At 39.5% G+C, this 20,832-nt stretch overlaps 1 protein-coding gene across 3 annotated transcripts in view; it reads right to left on the bottom strand.

Annotated features, from left to right (window-relative positions):
- Window positions 1-4,258: 4,258 nt before the first annotated feature.
- The window catches only part of espn (espin), a 58,470-nt gene continuing 41,896 nt past the window's right edge, over window positions 4,259-20,832 (bottom strand). For 2 of the 3 annotated variants that reach the window (XM_088332119.1, XM_088332121.1), the window contains 3 exons: window positions 9,965-10,043; window positions 9,728-9,749; window positions 4,259-6,510 (listed from right to left, as the gene is read on the bottom strand). In XM_088332119.1, coding sequence (XP_088188245.1) covers window positions 6,363-6,510; window positions 9,728-9,749; window positions 9,965-10,043 — 249 coding nt within the window. In that variant the 3' untranslated portion in view covers window positions 4,259-6,362. Of the gene's footprint in view, window positions 6,511-9,727; window positions 9,750-9,964; window positions 10,044-16,475; window positions 19,959-20,832 lie in introns of those variants that run through there. The other variant, XM_088332118.1, reaches the window with a different exon arrangement.

Raw genomic sequence — 20,832 nt, 5'->3', positions numbered from 1 at the left:
AATGGATTTCAAGGGTAAAGAATTACAAAAAAAGCTGCCATTCATGACACAAATTTGCTTTGTAGTCTACTGTTTCAGCAATAATCAACTGGGATTAATGGATCGTGGCCAAAACAGTGCAGTTCATTCTAGGCAGCCAAAATGGCATGCTATGCAACCAGAACTGAAAAGAAGCAAAAGTGTGTAAACCTTGTAAACTTAAGCAGACTGTATGAAGATCACATCATAAACAAACATGACAATTTTTTTTAACAATGAACATTCATCATGTCTTTTTTTTTTTTTTTTTTTTTTTTTTTTACATCATCACATCTTTTCTGTATTTTTTTTTTTTTTTTTTTTTTAAGTCACATAATCTTGAAGCCATGCAGGAGCATGTCGTATTCTCGGTGCACTAGGAGAGGGATGTGTTGAGGGCACAGTTTCAGTTTCGGGTGGCTCAGCAACTTGGTCGCTTGGCAGGAGGCAAGCATCATTATCAGGAGGCTGTGGCGCTGAAACAGCAGCACAGGTGGAAGAATGGGCAAGGTGGAAAGCATTCCACACCTTTCCATCAGACAGCAGATAAGTGGCTGGACCCTTTTGAGCTACCACTGTCAGTGGCTTGGTGAACCTTGAGTGTCCTTTCGCAATGATTCCAGGTTTGCGGATGCGAACCGCAGAGCCAATCTGGAAGCTGGGTGATTTTGCACCGCGACGTTTGTCGGTGTATCGTTTGTACTTCCGTTGTTTGTTTTGTATGTTTTGTAGCATGTTGCCTTTGTCAGCAGTGGGACGCATGGAGTGAAGACCTGTGATGTGAAGCTTTGTATTCAGTGGTCTACCATGCAACAGTTCAGCGGGGGATACTGAAGTCACAGCATGTGGTGTGGCTCTGTAAGTCTGTAAAAACTCAGTGAAGAAGGCTTTCAGTGGTTTACCTTCGATGTTGGCTGTTTGTAGACAGTCCTTGAAGACTCTGTTGAAACGCTCAATTTCACCGTTGGCTTGGGGGTAGTACACAGAGCTGCGACGGTGTGTGATGTTCCTGTCACTAAGGAATGCTTCAAACTCGGTCGACACGAACTGAGGGCCATTGTCAGTAACAATTTCCTGTGGATTACCTTCTCTGCTAAACACAATGGAAAGAAAAGTCATAACAGAGGCAGAAGTAACATTTGAGCAGAAGGCAATCTCAGGCCATCGGCTGTAATAGTCAATGAGGGTGATGGCGAAGCGGCAATCAGCAGGCGCAGAGTGAATAGGACCAACAATGTCCACAGCAACTTTTTCCCAGGCAGCAGTTGGGGTAGGCACAGGCTGTAATGGTGCAGTAAGTGTGGTTGCAGTTTTATCATGCTGCAAGCAGGTGGTGCATGATTTGATGGCGAGCTCAACGTGAGAATCCATTCCAGGCCACCAGTACAAGTCTCTCAGTCTTTGTTTTGTGCGAACTATCCCTTGGTGTGAAGCATGAGCAAGTTGGATCATTTTTTCCTGTAGCTGTTGTGGTATCACAACACGATGAGTGCCACGCACAATGACACTGTTCTGCAAGGCAAGCTCATTTCGCACACGGAAGTATGGCACGATGAGGGGGTCAAGGCCTTTTGCAGTACGAGGCCATCCCTTCTGCATGTAGTGTCGCACCTTCTGTAGCACTGGACATTCCTCACATGCACTGGAGAGCTCATCAGCAGTGAATGCAGCAAAATCAGGAGACACAGCAGCCACCATCTCCATGATGCCATCATTTTCCAGTTTCGTCAGCTCCTCCGACACCTTGTCACGCACGGCATATGGGAGTCTGCGTAGCTTTTGCTGGACTGGAGGGACGTCTGCACGCACTTTAACTTTGTGTATAAAACCTGTAGCAACGCCTAGAGCATTTGTAGTGTTGACAGTGTAACTCATCTCCGATGCGGCAGGTGTTGCAATCTGCCCATCTTGTATGTGGAGGCGAAGTGCAGTGAACAGGTCCATTCCCAGTAGTGGAGTACCGTCAGGAACTATGTAGAAGTCAGTATGTGCACTCTGGTTGCAGTATGTAGCAGTAAGTTGAAGACAGCCCAACACTGGAATTGGCTTCTTCATGTAGGTCACCAGACGCACAGTAGGCTTTGAGAGAGGCAAGTGCATGAATGACTGTCTGTAAATTCTCTCTGGCAGAATTGAAACTGCTGAACCAGTGTCCACAAGCAGGTCAGTAGTAATTGACTGTTCATCATTCGCATGGAGAGCAACTGTACACGTAAGGCGCTTTGGGACTGCAGCTGTAGGGGCTACATGACACACAGTAAGTTCTGGGACAGTAACTTCTCTTACTGATCGAGTAGGAATTGCGCTGCGGCACACTTTACTAAAATGTCCAATTTTTCCACATTGGTTGCATTTTGCATTTTTAGCAGGGCATTTGGGGTCATTTGCTAGATGAGAGTTGGATCCACAACGGTAGCAGGTTTTGTGTTGATTCCTTTTATCTCTCGAGCGCTGTGTATGTGTACTGCTCTGATTCCTTTTATCTCTTTGTTGCACAAACTTCACAGGAGTGTCGGACACGTGCACATGAGTAATAGCATTAGCTTCTGAAATAGCAGATTCGACTTGTGTAGCAATAGCGATCGCTTTGTCAAGCTTTAAGTCCGTTTCCAGCAGCAAGCGCTCTCTGATTCTCGAAGAGGACATCTTCTCAATGAATTGATCCCTGATCATATCATCAGCAAACGTGCCAAAGTCACAGTTAGCAATTAATTCCCTCAATGCGGCAATGAACTGAGCAGTGGTCTCGCCCGGTCTCTGAGCACGCTGACGGAACTTGGTACGCTGAGCAACGACATTAATCTTCGGTACAAAGAAAATTTCTAGCGCATCACAGGCGGATTTGTAAGAAGTGCCAGTGTCAGGAAGGGAAAGAAAAATTCTCTGCCCTTCTGTGCCTAAACAGTGCAGCAGTAGTGCGCGCTTTCGTTTGTCCGGCATTTCGTTAGCAGTCAATGCTAGCAGGTAATTTTCGAACATCTGAATCCACGTGGAGTACAACATCGTAGGCTCACCCGGGGTTTCAAGCAAAGCAGGGGGTTGTGAAATTCCGATCCAAGTCATCCTCGTCGCCAATATGTTGTGTATGTAGTCGGGTTGCAGTCGGATTCAGAGACAGGCACGGACGGTACAGTCATAGAGTGTTTACTCAACTTCTCCTTCGGTAGTTCTCTAGCACAAGTGCAAGGCTGCGCATAAGTATACAGTGACACCGCAGGAAGGGGAGTGTATTACACGACACCACACTGTCCCCTGCACTCAGCAATTGTTGACGAAGGAAAATGGATTGCGGCCACAATTGTGCATTTAACCTTAGGCCAGGGGTGGCGAACACGCGGCCCTAGAGCCACATGTGGCTCTTGGCCAATCAGAATGCGGCTCTTTGCCTCATCATATTTTCTATTTACTGTGGCTCTTCACCTCGGTTCATGTTTAGTTTTTTCCCCCTTTTAAAACACACTTGAATCCATCAGAGTGACGAATAAAAAATAAAAATTAATATTTTGAAATTAATTTGGCAGATTTTTAGTTTTTATGCTGCTCCGGACACATAACTGCGTAGGTTACGTCTAATGCCAGGAAATTAAGTAAACATTTCATGAGCGTGCAGACTGTTACCCTCATGGTTAAAATGGCAAAATGCATAGCGAAACGGAAATAGTGTTATGTTATGTGTGTTGTGGGAAATGATATGTTTTTAAATGTGTGTGTTTGTGTGTGTCTGTCTGTCATGGCAGGTCAGTATGTGGTGTGGCTCTTTGACTCTTGCAGTTAAATATTTCAGCTCTTTGTGTCAAACGTGTTCGCCACCCCTGCTTTAGGCCAACCAGAATGGAACAACTTCCGACAAAAGTGCCTTTGGGAAGTCACCGCTGATAGCAACATAAGTGCAGTTTATTTCAGGTAGAAATACACTAAAGGCAAAAAACGAGCCGCCACGCCTGTCAAAAGTGTGCTCTACAGGTCCCCGCTCACGGCAACATGCGATGGGTGATAATGAATTGCGGCGTCAGGAGTGCAGTTTCCTTTCGGTGAACAGAATGGATATTATTGCATTACTGTATTAAAGAGTGTAAACCAAATCTTGCTTTGACTTTCCCCAAACTAATTGTAGCAGAAAATCCCGAGTAGTTTTGAAACTATTAATATTTAGAATAAAATGACAACAACTTCTTTTATCTTAAAAACATAAATAAGTCAGCTACTGTAATCGGAGTCAACAAAAGCACGGTCCGACACCTCCTTGCAATAACGATTTATTTTAAATTCTTACCAAGCTGAAAAGAATCATTCTTGCAAGCGTTAGCCACCATTTGATCCACCTCAATCAAGGCTGACAACCCAGAACGCAGACACCGATGTCGTCATGGTCACAGAGGGGGATTATATACAGACTTTACATGCATAAAAAAATCAAATGGCGATTACATCGTTTTGAATTTCAACATCGTATGGCAGCTGATGAAAGTCATTGAATGTTCCTACTGATGACGAGGTGCTCGCTCCAGGCTCCAACAAATGGTCATTTACTGTAAACATGTATGTTTAATGTCATCTTAAAATTCAGTTACTACTGTACATATCTCAAAATAATATTCATATACCTATATATTACTTTTTTAATGATGTGCTTGCTTTATGTACAATTTCTAAGCATCATTTAAAGGGACAGTAAGTATTATTTGACCACTAGATGTTGCTGCTGTCTGTAGTGCAACTGAAAACCAGTGCTCAAAAGCACAATTAAGAATACAAACTACGGCGACTCAAAGTGACCAAGAATTAGGAGTAAGATGATAGAAAATTATGTCGCCCCCCTCTAGGTGGGGCTCATGTTATGTAAATTAAACGCAAATTTCTTGACTTTCAAGAATTTAAAAAAAAGCACAGTTCATGACAGTGCATGCATTTTGCATAATATTTAAATAAATATTGTTTTCTTTCTAATGAATGAAGTTTTTTTTACCACTAAGCGGTGCCAAATAATACCCACCGTCTCTTTATTAGCAAGACATTTTCCTGCTTCCTATAAAACTCCCCATTGTACAAGCAAAACATCCCATTTACTTGCGCTCCAACCCATCATGTGTCAGCTAACTGTTGTAAATCTTTTTTTGTCTTCAGTGTTGTTATCTGTGTTTAATTTGCGGACACATTAACTGAATCACGTGACCTTGGTAATGTACAGGGTGTCCCAAAAATGTATACACATTTTATCAGCTGATAACTCAATTATTTAGTCTTCCTTTATAGAATGAACCGAGTGGTAACAGCCAGACTTGACTTGAAGGAAAATGTATTCTAAAATACTACCGGAAGTATGAAAACACAGTAGAAGTGCTAAGAAATTTAGGAGGGATTTTAGCAAAGAGTCACTAACACAAGTTACCATCACTTGAATTAGATGTAAGTTTAAAGGTACCTTGTTTACCTCCTAAATTGTCTTTGCACTTCTGCCCGTTTTCATACTTCTAGTAACATTTTAAATTACATGTGCTTTCTTCAAATTCAACTCTGGCTGCCATCACTCTGTTTAATGGGTTCCATCTATAAAGATAGAATAAATAATTGAGTTATCAACTGGTATCTTGTGTATAAAAGATATGGGACACCCTATATCTTAAACAAATGTGATACAAAGGATGTGACTTGCAACACAAGGAAATATTTAACAAAGTGTTAACGTACATTTAAAAAGGAATTATGATCCAGGTAGTCTGATTATTAAATGGAAATCTATGTACCGTTAAACCGATCATTAAAAACAAATCCATTAAAAGCATGAATTAGATTTTGCTTAAACGATTATATTCAGAAAATGTGACTGTTAAGAGCTATAGTTTGCTCAGAGAATGAATAGCAACTATGATAATAAAGCATAGAAAGAGGGTTTATAGTTGTGACACAAAACGGGCTTCATGTAGATTTTGGATGAGTATTTCAATGCAGGTGTAACACAATGGCGAGGGTGGGGATGGTGCAAAAGAGATCCTGTTACCATGGCAACAATGTAACAATAATGCCACTTATCCACTCACCAGTTTTGAGACAATCATAATGGGAGGATTTAAGGACACGTGCAGTTTTAAAGACAGTTTTAAGTATGAGAGGGCAATCGGAGAATGTCCAATCTAGACTAGCGCTTAAAGTTTGTCCCCTTGAGACTTGAGACAAATACCAAGGAGAGCTACAAGCCTCGGCTGCATCGGTTTGATTCGAGGGACAAAACGGGGCATCGTCGGGGTAGGTGTCGAGTTCTCCATCGCTGAGGGCACGAACGAAGAAATAAACAGTAAAGGCCTTGAGAGTTGACTGACAATGGGAGGAGAAAGAGGGAAAGCAGATCACTGTTTGGCTATGTCCCCTTTTTTCAGGATGATCTGTCGTTGCCAGGGGGCCAGTTTGGTCTCGTCGTAACCCAGGATCCTCAGTCGTTCCTGTTCGGTCTTCTCCTCCACCTCCTTGGCTTGTTTGGCCTCCTCCTCTGCTTTCCTATGTCCGTTCAGAAAAAAATAGTTTCAAGGTTCAATGATATTCACAAACCAAGTCTAAGGTAGCATTGCAACTCAATACTCACTACTACAAAAAAATACTAGAGGTTCTTCTGACACCGCTACAGTACTTGAGGAACCCTATTTTAGGTCAACTCTTATTAAACAGATCAGTGCGAAAATAATAAAGAAAAGTGCCACTGGCAAATTATTTAGCCTATCATAAATATTATTCCCTCATATTTGAAAACATTTTTAAAGGAGCTGTATGGAATTTGAAACTTTGTTACTTTCTGCCGCCATCTCCTGCAGTTGTTAAATATTTTGTCTCTTTGATTGTTTTTATGTTATAATTTAATAAAAAGCATTGCAAATACACTAAATTTAGGGCTTAAAAAATGACATCTGTACACGCAGCTTAAGTCCTCCTAAACATTTTAAGTTGGAAGTAAAAAAATATATATTTTGGAAATTAAATAAACACCATGTGGGCGCATATGTTCCATGGTCTAAATAACTCAAATAGATAGTTATTTCGAACCCCAAGGGTTTAATTGAGCTGTAGAGAATTTTTATCTTATTTAACCGCTGCCAACATCTCCTGGTTTATGTCATCATCGCAGACTCAGTCAGCTCTTTCATGATGCATGTGCATGTACGTGCATTTCTTACACGCGATCGAAAACTTATTTTTTCATCTTTCTTGGGGTTTGGGTTAGTGTTGCGACTCTACTTGAGGCAGGCCTTTTTTTATTTTACCATTTTCATGCTACACTCAGAAATGGGAAAAAACTGTGGGGAAGAGCAGGATGTCACTCTCCAGCGCTCCGTTTAGCCTTCATTCCTCAAACCCAATGTGTTTTGTCGAGAACAGCTCTGCTAAAAGTAAGATAAAAGACAGGCACAATGTAAAATGAAGCATAATGGTTTATTAACCTCAGTTGGGCACTGTTAACGCATACTTAATAGAGAAATGTTTAACTTGAGACTTTTTAAGGACACCTCAAATGACACTCCCCACTTCAAAGGGACAGCATGTAATATTTTGTATCTCCTAGTGGAATAAAACAACGTTCATCTGGTAAAAAAAAAAAAAAACGACAACAACATTGATTTGAATATTATTAAAAATACACGAACTATCGTACCAATATAAAATTCTATCTAAAAAAAAAAAAATCATGGGTCGAGAAATTTGTATTTACACCATGGAATCTCAACTTTAATCTGCGCCACGTTTGTCCGGCATCCTGCTGCCCTGCTGTGCAGTCTGTTTACTGGCCCTAGCTCGTACCAGACAACAGAGTGCCATCTAGTTGTCAAATATTACACATTGGGGCTTTAAGTAATTGAAAATTTTACTGATTTTAAGTATACTTTCTTATATAATAAAAGTATTCCTTCCAACAATTATTATGAAGGGATGAATAATATTTAAAATGAGCAAAAAAAGGGGAACAAGATAATTTTTCTTCAAGATGTGATTGTTAATATTGATATTCTACTACGGGCTGTGGCTGTCCAGACTCGTAGGGGAACCACTTCCTGTGGTGTTACTTGGGCAAGTACAGCCTGGTGGTGCCTATCCCTCTTCAGGCCAACAAATGTTTAACCTCAACCATATCTAAACAAAAAGGATGCTTTTCACACAGCTCCATGATATCTCATTTAATACTCTGGGATACTGTCATCATTTGGTTTCCTAATATGTTATTGTGAGAAGTGTCAAATCAAAAAAATGTCTGGCTTATTGCCATAATCTCTTTTTTTCATTTAAAAAAAAAAAATCAATTTTTTTATAAGGTTGTTGATTTAGAATTATTCGTAGCATTGCATTTGGATGAACGGAAAATGAAAATAAAATGGTCAATCAATCGATCAATCAATCAATCAATGAAATGATCTGCATTTATATAGCGCTTTTCAAGTCAAGACTTCCCAAAGCGCTTTACAGTGTGCTTCACTTTTCCCAATAGTGGCCGTGCAGCTATGTAATACCCCCAATATGCAGGTTAGCATATTGGGGGAATTAGGGGTTCAGTGTCTTACCCAAGGACACTTCGATATGTAACACGGAGGAGCCGGGATTCGAACTGCGATCTCTTGATCCCAAGACGAGCGCTCTACCTTCTGAGCCACTGCTGCCTCAATCAATCAATTAATCGACCAACCGACCAACCAACCAACCATTTACTGCTTTTACATCCATTTTTATAAACTTTATAAATGCACTTTTTCCAGTATTTTAATTTGCCAAAGATAAAAAAAATATTGCACATATTAAAAAATAATAATTTACACTACACACATTTTACAATTGATTGAGAGCTGTGAAGAATATATTGAAAAAAAGGATGTTGAACTTACTCAAGACCTTTTGCTAAACGGATGCACAAAATACAGTTATTGAGATCCATTTGTATTTTAGATTTTGGAAATAGCTAAACTAAAATTGGTGAAATGAAATTAAGTTTTTTGGGTCAACTTTAACATTTTATGTAAAGATTGACCCTTTTTATTACAAAATTAAGGACAAGCAAATAATCTGTACATCATTTGAATTACGTAGCACAATTGTGCAGTGATGGTTAACCAAATGACACCACCCCAATGTCGCCTCTCTCCTAAATAAGCTATACCGTACTGCACAAGCTTGGAATGAAGACGCTTTGATATTTAGAGTTTTGGGGATATTTGTAAAAATCATTAATAATTGTTTAACAGGAGGTACGTTAACGTGAAACTATTGTCTCAGAAGCCAAAGAAAAACTTTTGATGGTCAGGTGAGAGCATTTGACTTTGGATATTATTCTCATTCAGATGTCATTAAAAAACTAACATGTCAAAAACAAAGCTTATTCCGTGTATGTCAAAATACTTTTAGTGTTCAGAGACCTTCTCTCAAATTAAATTGTTTACAAATAAAAACGGCACTACCCAGTGGCATAAACTGTATTGACATTGCACTAGATGAGATTGGAAATACAATTGTCTTTATTGCCATTGATAGAAACATAGTGAATACTGTTTACAGCAAGATTATACATGGCACTCCAGGATAAACAGGTAAAGAGACTTAAAAGTGAGGAAAGATAAGAAAATAAATAGGATTTTTCAGTATACAAGAACCGTGAATGGTAAATTTACTTGTGATAGGTGTCATTTTAAATCTCAATGATGAAATACATATACAGTGCATATGGAGAAAAAAATCTTACCTCTTTTGTTCCCTGTCACATCAGAAGGGCATAAGCACAAGAAGAAAAAATGTAAATATCACACACAATTTACAACAATTACATTCGTTACTTCTTTATGTTTAATGGTAAACAAAACTGACATGTCAAACGTGATGAATCACATTCCAAATTGTACGACTCAAATTTTCCAGTAATCATCAAACATCGACCGGCAAGGGTATTAATATTGTTGGGAACAGAGTTTAGTTACTCACCTATCTTCCTCCATTTTTTTCTTCATCATGTCTCTCCTCCAGGCAGGCATTGAAGCCAAACGTGCTGCCTCCTCGTCGGCCTGTCAACATCACCAGAGTGAAGGATGTTGTGTGAGTACTAGTTTCGCATTGTCTGCCACACCCATGCACTGTTTTGCTTAAAACCCCTTTTCTGACATTTAATTTATTTTATCTTATAAGGTAAAACGAACAAATGAAATGAAACAAAAGGAAAATGAATAAAAATGTGTTTTTCTGGAGGACAAGAATTACACATTTATATTAAATGGTATAATCTTATGCTGGAGGCCCTTAACTCAGAGCTGGTGTACAGTTGAAAGGAACAGAAATTATGTACAGAGTCACAATTGATGTTGCAGGCTCTCTCCAGGAATATATAATTTTAAACTTACATACCCTTATTTGATTAAATATATCCAAACAACTTAATAAATCCCGATTTGTGTGCGCGCATGTATGTTTTTGTATGTGACTTATAGGCTCTGAAACTGCTGAATCGATTTTCGTGAAAAGTTACACTGTTGTACTTTAGGCCTCCACGAGTGTATTAAGCTGGATTTTGTGTCAAGGCACCTCCAGTAAATACCCCCAAAATTGAAAAAAATATGCTCTTGTGTGGTCTGCCTTCATGATGTGTCTAACGCCACTTGGCGGTTAAATTTGGTTTAGCAGCTCTTGACCACCCACCACGCCAATCTTCTATGCCGGGCCATATTTGCTTGTTTGATTTAAAACGGCTCTGAAAATCGAATTATGAACTGAATTTTTTTCAGCATGCTCAGTAACATGTCATAAAATGGTGTTGACAAAAAAGTAAGCAGATGTTTTATTCTAATCACAATTAGTCCTTTTCCCTGCTAAATTTTGCCATTTTATTTTAAGGGGCTGACATTTTGAGGATTCTAACAAGTTAAACAAGAATGAATGATTAAATTGTAAGTGGATTAGTTTTTTATCTTCATCTTTTAGAGGTATTGCTGATGGAAGACAGGTGATGCATTTAAGTACCTGAATTCTATGGAGGACTGATCCTGCCATATGTAGAAATAAATGTAAAAATAAATAAATACCCACAAATATCATATCAATGAATGAACACATAAAAAACAGGTAATACTTGAATATAAAATACAAATACAATACATTTATATATTTATGCATTTTTATTTGGGATTTACTTGTTTCAGTTCTTATTTTGCTGTGTTGTTTGTCGCGTGACAAAAAGGCGTTGTAAAGGGAAGAAAGCAGTACTCTAATGAGGTGGTGGTATGTATGCAAAATAAATGACGAAATACAAAGCCAAATGCACATTAACATACATGACAAAAAATGACAAAATAAATACCAAAATAAATGACTAAATAAATCACAAAGTAAATTGCATTCATGTCATATATTTAGGTATTATGTTATTCAGTTATGTGTTAATTTATTTATTAGGCAAGTATATATTCTTAGTTATTTATACATCAACCGAATGGCAGGATTGGTCCCCCATAGAATTGAGTATTCCTCTATGCTTGTATTCATACACTGCAGTTGTACAGCATACATTCTCAAGCCTAAATAGAGTTTATTTATTTGGATCGATATAACCATGGAAACCCGTACTTTCTGTTGCATGTGGGTAAGCAAATTTCTAGCCCAAAAAAACAGCATGGAAAGGGATGGGCCGGCAGAGGCTGTACTTCCCCAATACGTACCACAGGAAGTGGTGCCACTATGACCCTGGTGGTTAAGGGATCTGTGAACTATGTACTGTTTCTTTGGTGGTAAAAGTAATGTTATCTAAAAGAGCGCTTGGTTAGCTGTCCCCTTCAACAGGTAGTGGTGAGTACATCAGGTAATAAAAACTTGTTTTTAAAACCGTAAAAAAAATTCTGAATCAACAGGCTGACAGAAAGTAACAAACCTGTTTAGTAAATTAATAACAATGTTAATTCTACAAGCTCGGTAACACTCCCTTTTCATCGGGGATCGAGCCACTTACTGTATTAATTGATGTTTATGTGACTTCTATTTTTTTTGTGAATGACTCTACTCCATTAGAGCATGTTTAAAATTATGTTTTAGTGCTGTCAAAAACGTTAAAGCTTTAACTTTGAGTCAAAGCAATACCTTTGATATGACTATGAATATTAACAAAAGCTTATTTCTTAAAAAAAAGTAAATTTGGGGCAATTACTTTTGGTTTATATCAGGTGTCTTTATATGAGCACATATAATTGGGAGATAAAATGGACTTTGAGCATTTACTTGATGTCTTGATATGTGCGGCGCCAAGAGGTCACTGGCTCAAAAAACGGTTCAGTCAAGGATATATAGGACACGATTTTGACTACAGTTTACAGTCAAGCTGTCACACCAACAGACCCTGTTTTGACTGTAAATTGCTAAATAATCCTTTATATGGAAGCTCATTTAACAATCTATGTTCATTGTCTGGATGGTTTATGATGAAAAACCACATAACAGACTTTAAATACCCAGAAGCTCTAACAAAGCACTTAGAGAAATTTGATTGGGTGAGTGGTTGGATAGGGCGCGGTTATACACAGAGCGCACACGCACTACTTTTCTTCCTTGCCAGCGTCGTCTGCACAGAATGTAAATGAGTTATACAACTTATTTGCAGTATTTTGAGACATTTTAACAAAAACCTCTGCTTGAACCTTGTTTTGAAAAAAATATTAATGACAAAAAGAGCCTTAACACTCTTATCTAACTGTGATGGAGACACATTTTAAGTGGTATATTTATATTGATATGGGACACATGATCTGGCATTATTATTATTTCCTAGATTTCATCATATCATCAAACATCATACAGTGATTTAAAATATGCTTAATGAAATGAAATGATCTGCATTTATATAGCGCTTTTCAAGTCAAGACTTCCCAAAGCGCTTTACAGTGTGCTTCACATTTCCCAATAGCGGCCGTGCAGCCATGTAAGGCGCTAACCTGCTTATTGGGGGTATTAGGGGTTCAGTGTCTTACCCAAGGACACTTCGACATGTAACACAGAGGAGCCGGGATTCGAACTGCGATCTCTTGATCTCAAGACGAGCGCTCTACCTCCTGCGCCACTGCCGCCCTTAAGAATTAGCTTTTGTCTGGAGATTGGGTTTGGCGGTTTTGTTTACTTTGGCTTAAATATATATGATGTGACTCTCGCAAGAAAAAAAAAATCAAAATAATTCTGCTTACATGGTTCTTTGGGTCAAAAGGTTCCTGACCACTGGTTTATACACTTGGACAATAGTTTCTACTGGTTGTTAATAGAAAAGAGTGAACCCTGGTCTACTGCTGATGTTACATTCCGGCAGTAGCTTAGGAGGTAAAGCACTCGTCTTGGGATCACAGGTTCAATTCCCGGCACCTCCTTATATGTCGAAGTGTTCTTGGGCAAGGCACTAAATCCCTAATGCCCCCATTTAGCAGGTTGTTGCCTTGCATGGTTGATGCTGCTATCTGTTAGTTAGTGTGTGTAAAAGGGAAAGTGAAGCCCATTGTAAAGCGCTTTGGGAGGTCTTCATTGACTTGAAAAGTGCTATATAAATGCAGACCATTTACATTCCCTCCCCCAAAATAAACGATCCAGCTCATCTCTGAAGAGCGGGATGACGCTTTACACCGGAAACCAACAGTGACCAGATGATAAAAGTGCTGTATCATAGTCAGATCAGGAGGCTTCTCCTGTTACAGTTAACCATGGAAACCAGGACTGTTTCATGTCTGGAAGCAAGACCCTACCCCATAAACCGGCCTGGAGTGGGATGGGTACCGCCAAGCTGCACTTGCCCAGGACACACCACAGGAAGTGGTGCCCCTACAGCCCTGGCGGTTAAGGGATCCCTGAACAGTGAACCTCATATAAAAAATATGGAGCAACTCATTGGTGTTACATTTTTACACGGTATTTCACAAAGCCAAAATTAATGAACATGTTGGAGCCCATTTTTTAATTAATATGCTTACTAGTTAATGCATTTTGTCCGTGTTATACAATTGCTCATGTTGTTATGAGCTTTTGCATAGAGGACAAACAACTGATGATCCCACTGTTCAACCACATGCTCTTGTATTAAAAGGCTTTATGGAAGAGCGCTCAATGCATTGAGTGTACCGATGTGCAAAAGTTACACATAAAACAGAGAAACTGGAGAGACATACTTAATAATGCGCACTGAGTCAACATATGACGTTTTCTCCACCAGCGCCAACGTGTAACTGGATTCTATTGTCTGGTTTTAGACTGTAATGCGAGGAGCGGCAGCAAAGAGGGCAGCAGCCATCTTCGATTCTCCCTTTTTTTTGACTTGACAAGATACATTACCCCTGAATGCATTTCGTCTGTTTAAGTGTTTCGCTTGTCTTGGCAAAAGGAATACAAGTAAGATAATCCACGTCATAAATGTTTTATGATTCCCTTGGGAATTAAACAAGTAAAAAAAAAAAGGTGATCAAAAATGTCCCTTATTTGCATGCAATAAGAATGGATTAATTTTCACATGCATTGCTAAATATTTTGTTAAAAATGGAACGGAACAACTGTTCTTCGGAGTATCAGCTGGTGTTAGAAATATTGAAAAGCTATTCAGGGATCGACTAACTCGGGGGTTCGCAACTCAAAATGTTGAAAGACCCATATTAGACTGAATTAATAGAACATATGTTCCGAGATGCAAAAAAATTAAAAGCTTTGTATAAGCCTTATAAAGAAGACAATACATACTGTGTATATGCATATTGTATATATCCATATTCACTAAAGCCAATAGGGAGCTTCAAAGAGCTGCATGCGGCTCCAAAGCCGCTCGTTGCCGACCCCTGGACTACCTGAAATACGACTCTTGAAAGCATTACTTTTACAGTGACGCATACATGTTTTTTACTGAGTCAATCTAGTTCAGGAAATAACTTGTATGTGACTTATAGGCTCTGAAACTCAAAACGTTGAAAGCCATATTGGAACAAAAGAAAAACCAACAACATACGTTTGGAGCAGCACAAAATTAAAAGCTCTATATGGGACTTAAATAGAAGTCAACACATTAGTATACACACACACACACACACACACACACACACACACACACACACACACACACACATCCATCCATCCTATAGCTGCACCGCTTATCCTCAGTAGGGTCGCGGGGGTGCTGGAGCCCATCTCAGCTGTCCTTGGGCAGTGGAAACCCTTAGCTGCTTGCCAGCCAGTCGCAGAACACACAGGGACAGACAAATCACTCGCTCATTCACACCTAGGGACAATTTGGACCGGCTAATTCACCCAACAAGCATGTTTTTGGATTGTGGAAAAAAAAACGGAGCGCCCGGAGGAAACCCACGCAAACACGAGGCGATCATGCAAACTCTGCACAGGTAGGCTGGTAGCTAAATTTGATCCCATGACCGTAGAACTCTGCCACGGACATGTTAACCACTCGGCCGCCCATTATATATATACATATATATATATATATATATTATATGTATGCACACACACACAATTTATTTATCAATATTAATTGGAAAACAATAACAATGAACACCAGGGAGCCATTAGGGACCGCCAAAGAGTCGCATGGCAGCTCCAGATCCGCTTATTTTCGACTAACTCTTGGGGAACCTCCACAGTTTTTTCTATGTGTTTTGTTGAATCTTTTACTTTGATCTATAGTGTGAAAGGTCTTGACATGGCACCACTGAATCTGCATTTATCAACTTGAAACCACAAAATCACAGATTCCACTCAAAAAACCATCTTATTTGTGAAGTTGCAGTTGATTAAGAGCCTCTGTAACCTTCTTCTGGCTTCTCAGACTAAGATGGTGCAGCAGCGGGAGTTGCTAAGAGGGTTATTTAAAGGTAATCTCAATGCTGTGGGAGACAAAATGACCAAACTGTAAGACCTCACAGATCAATGCCTTGCAAGACGACTAGTCTTTTGTAAGTTTTTGGGTACCCATAGCAGCAAGATGACGGATGATTCAGTCAGCTAACTTTCGGAGAGGCTCATGCCATGTGAAATAAATGCCCATTTTTTTGTATTTAAAAAAAATGAATGTTTATATGATAGTTAATGTATCCGTGCTAATTATTTAAATTGTTTTTAATATATATATATATATATATATATATATATATATGTATGTATTTTTTTTTTACCACCAGGAGGCGCTAAATAATGCAAACCGCCCCTTTAAACAGATAATGTAACCCTTCGTCAACCAAATGATTCCAAAAGTTGTCCTTATTTCTGAAATAAAAGAATAATGTGCATGGCTTTTAATCCATATTGTAATTGTGTATTACCTAATAGCTCACAAGTTTACATGTTCACAAAGAATGTAAACAGCTTTATTTATAAGAGCAAAACAGTAACATACATATGAATCAGAGAAATCTCCAACCACACAAACGCTCAAAAATTGGTGTGAAAATAATAATAATAATAATAATAATTTCCTTGTATTGTCATTCTGTGTAACAATGTACACAGAACGAAATGTCGATTGCACCTGACCCGTTGTAGCGAGCCGATGCAGCCGCAGCCAACAGAGGGCGCCGCCGACCACTTTTTAAGTCTTAGGAATGACTCGGCCGGGGCGCGAACCACCGACCTCCCAGTCTCAAAGCGGGCGCCTTACCATCTAGGCTACTGAGCTGGTAATGCAGAATAGAGCAAGTTCACTGGTAGATTTCTGTAAGCAATATGATCCTACAAACCTAGAAATTATCCTAAGGTCTAACATGCCAAACAAAATCGGGTTTTGGATCCCTTTTACCTAACTCGCCTGTGTATTTATAATTTACAGGGGTTGTTAACACTTTGTTCATAATAAAATGTTATACATCAGGACCCCACTACTCTAACCATAGTATTTTGATTCATATTGAGTTCATGGAATATAACTTGGGCAACAAAATCTCCAAGGTTTTATGCATCGCAGGGATACACAAATTTGACAATTGCTGTCTACTGTAAAAATTAAGGCACAGTGAACAAATAACAGCTGATTTTAAAGAATGAGGCAACATGAAACTGTCAATAACTGGTTGTCTTAAAAAAACAAATAAAAACAATTTGAGACATAATGGGTGATGCCATTTAAACAAATTTTCAGCCATTTCTAGAAATGCAACGTTCCCTTTCTACTTCACAGTTCAGGTATTAGAACTGCAAATGTATTTATTTTACGTTTTACTTTTTAAAAATGTCATCTTAATTATAACATGTATGGGATTTGTAATGGATTAAAGGAGGCTTATTGCCCCTTTCCCTAAAAAGGAAACATAGCTTTGCAGTCCTCAATATGGTATCATTTGAAAAATCGTTTAGATCACTATTGACATGGGCTATTCCTGTTTACAAAGTGTTTGAAAATAATCTGATCGTGAATTCATGATGTAAATAGACATTATTTCCGCATTGAACTTTTTACAAAAAAACTAAAAGTCAATTTTCTCAATGTCACCACCACTATCAATGAAGATATTTCCTCTTTACTTTACTAAGTTGTTTGATGGAAGCCTCATTTACACCATATATGTCCATATACAACAGTGGCATTTTCTCCACAATGACACATAATAAAGTAAAAATTTTACAACAAAAACAATATGTTCTCATGAGGCTTGATGATTGAGTTAGCCGTCAGTAGCGTTTATAACTCGTTTCTGTAGTACAAGGCCGAGAGTCATTGCAGCGCCAACAATCAAATGGGTTTACGTTACTGAGAATACCATTGATGAAAGAGTACCCAAGAATTAGAGCATATTTGGATTTCTGTGCTTGTTTCCACGGTCTTACATACCGGAATATTGGCAGCGTTTTAAACTAAAGCCGAATGCTACCTACATTGAGAATTTAATATGGATAATTTTAAAGACATTTCAGATATCAAAAAGCTCAGCTTCCTTTTCTTTCCAAAATGCAAAGCTTCTGTCAATGTATCGAATTATTTCCTCATTACTAAATTGCTTGAGTTCATAAATCACTTTAATTGAGTCCTCGTTTTCTGTATGTAGTGTCTTGTTCATATGTTCTGGTCTGGTTTCATCCTCTGCAACTACAACAGGTTCTTGGGTTTCTCTAAAGTCCTGAAACTGATGTGAGAGTTTTGTCATTGCATCACTTTTTTGCACGTTTTTCGCACTCTTGTTTATATCCTGCTGAGCATTTGGCCCGTTTAATGACATGTCCTTTATTTCCAACCCTGAATCTCCTAATGGGTCCAGCTGCATGTTCTGTCCCATGGGTTGCCTAGTGTCCAACGTAGCACCCAGGACAGCATAAGGTGACTCGATGGAGAAATTCAATTCAAATGGCAGTGTGGCATCTGCTGGAGTAGGATGTGCGTTTGGAGGTGGCGGGGGTGGAGGATGAGAGGGTGGGGGCGGATGTGTCTCTTCCTCTGGAATGGAGGTCTCCTCAGGTGATGTGGACTGCAGAGACGTCATCATAACTCCCCCTTCTTGATCCAAATCCCCAAAGTACTTTAGTTTGATGTCCTCAAAACTATCTGACCAGTCTCTTTTCCCGCTTTCAATTTCCCACATGACCTCCTTGTGGAACTGCTTTATGACTTCCCACTGATGCCTGCCAAGACGATCAAACATCTCATAGCACAAGAGGTGGCGGAACTTGCGTTCGCTGCGCGACATGTTCATTTCTAGAAGCTGAAAGTATCCGAGCATAAAAAGATCGAGCGTTAGGCTTTCGTAGCTCACAGGTGAGCCGTCAATATGTGGCAAGAAATGTTCCGGCCAGTAAATCATCTGGGCTCGACTCAGCCTGCGAATTTGACGACTGGGCACCTGGCTCATGATGGTCCTCCAGTGGCTGATCAGTTTACCCACAACCTGCTTGGACTTCATGAAAAGGAGGAGTTTGTCATCTTCACTGTGGCTCCCTCCAACAATCCCTCCGTTTGAGTGACTGAAGTTCTCCCAGCTCGCATCCGCGTTACTTCCTCTTCTGCTGGATTCTGAGATGGTGTACTTGCGCCAGTGTTCAAGAAACAGGAAGACAATCCTTTCTTTCCTTGTTTCAATGCATTCCTGAACATAGCTGACGTCTGTCTGGACCTCTGAACTTCTGGTCAGTTGGTGATTGTTTAAAAATTGGTCGGGAGAGAGAACCTGGTTGAACTCATCGATCTTAATTTGACCAGTCATGTTCGCGGTGGCAAATGTTTGATGAGCACAAGATGCCTCAATAAGTGGCTCTTCAACAAGTTTTAAGACAGACTCCGCCATTAAAGCCGAAGAGCAGTTTGTGTGAAACATAGGTGAGTGGTCAGAGGGACATGCGTCACTCAGAGAAAACATTTCTGGAATGGTTTTTGACCTGCTTACAACTGGGAGTGAGCTGTGGCGTTTACAAATCCTGGTTTCTCTGATATTCGGAGACTGTGACTGAGTTTCATAATTTGCCTTGAGGTTTTTCACCGACACACCAAATTGTTTCATCTCTTTCTCCACATCTTCCTTCGTAGAGAAAGACTGAGAGCGTCCAATAAATCCCATTGCTGGATCTGGCTGACTTGCTACCACATTCTTTGTCCCTTTCAGAGAATATGGAGGGTTTATTAGTTCCAGAATGTCAATCTCTTTGCCTCCTAGTGTTGCAAGAAGAATAGCCATACTCTTGAGCAAGGTAGAAATCTTGCTGCACCAGGCAGGAAGATCTTCAGCTTGTCCATGCACCTGCTTTGGATTGACTGAAAAATGTCCATGATTAAGTGCTGTCGAAACAGGCAGAAGCTGATGCAACTGTTGCTCCAGCTCTTCCAGCTCCTTCTCAACTTCTGAAACCTTGTGCATCACCTGCAAGTTCTCAATTTGCTTTTCAATGCGGTTGAGGTCACCCTCCGTCATCAGTTCCCCAAAGGGTCCCAATATAGCATTGTGGATGTGGGAGTAGTGCCAGTCCTGAGGATGTTGGCCACTTGTCGCAAACTAAAGCAGAGGTCAGAGGAGACCAAGAGACAAGAAAGTGGAAAAGGAGGGTTGGACTTTTCAGCACTGAATTCCTTGTTGAAACACTTTCCTTGCACATCCTTTCGGATACACCGCATTTACATGGATTTAGTGGTGCAATGGCAATGCCTCTTTTCATCCTCTATGTAAAAGGTAAGTATGTAAGACATATATCCATTTATTCTTTCTGCAATGCATATACTTTTTCCTATGCTTTTTGGTTTGAATGTTGATTTTTTTAATTGTATTTTTAACCATCAAATCTTATTTTGAAATAGTGGATAGTTTGATTTTCATCCTCCAATGTTGATTTGAGAATTTCTTCTCACATATTTATTTGAATGGTCACCCTATCAACCAACGTTCCCTCTCAACAATGGCTTTAGCACAGGGCTCGGGAATACATAAGAGCTGCAGGATTCTGAATCAGTTCTGGTCAATCATAACAACACATTACTTAAATGCATTCATGTAGATCAAGTTTTGCTTCACATTTTAAAACAAGATTGAAAGGTTTTTGTGCGTGTTGTGTTGAATATTTTTCTTTGAACTGTGGTGTGAAAGGGCTTGTCATCACACCACTGAATCTGCATGTATCAACTTAAAACCACAAAACACTCCAGCATCCAACCACTGCTCATTTTTTGAAATCCATTCAAGTGATTTGATGCTATGATGGGCAAGTATTCACATCACTCCAACCAAAAAAATACAATACCTGCCGCATCATTCTAAAGAAATACCAAGCAGGAAGACCCTTTCAACTACAAGATTGAAGACAAATCCATGCACATACACTAGGGATTAGAGCTAAGATTCATGGCCCGAGCCCGAACCCGAACCCGAGGCAATT

Source organism: Urocampus carinirostris, chromosome 3 (genome assembly GCF_059441175.1).
Source record: "Urocampus carinirostris isolate Australia breed hairy pipefish chromosome 3, RoL_Ucar_1.0, whole genome shotgun sequence".
In the NCBI taxonomy this organism is placed as follows: Eukaryota; Metazoa; Chordata; class Actinopteri; order Syngnathiformes; family Syngnathidae; genus Urocampus; species Urocampus carinirostris.
The sequence above is the reverse complement of the archived record's forward strand: the minus strand, read 5'-3'. Positions and strand labels throughout refer to the sequence as shown.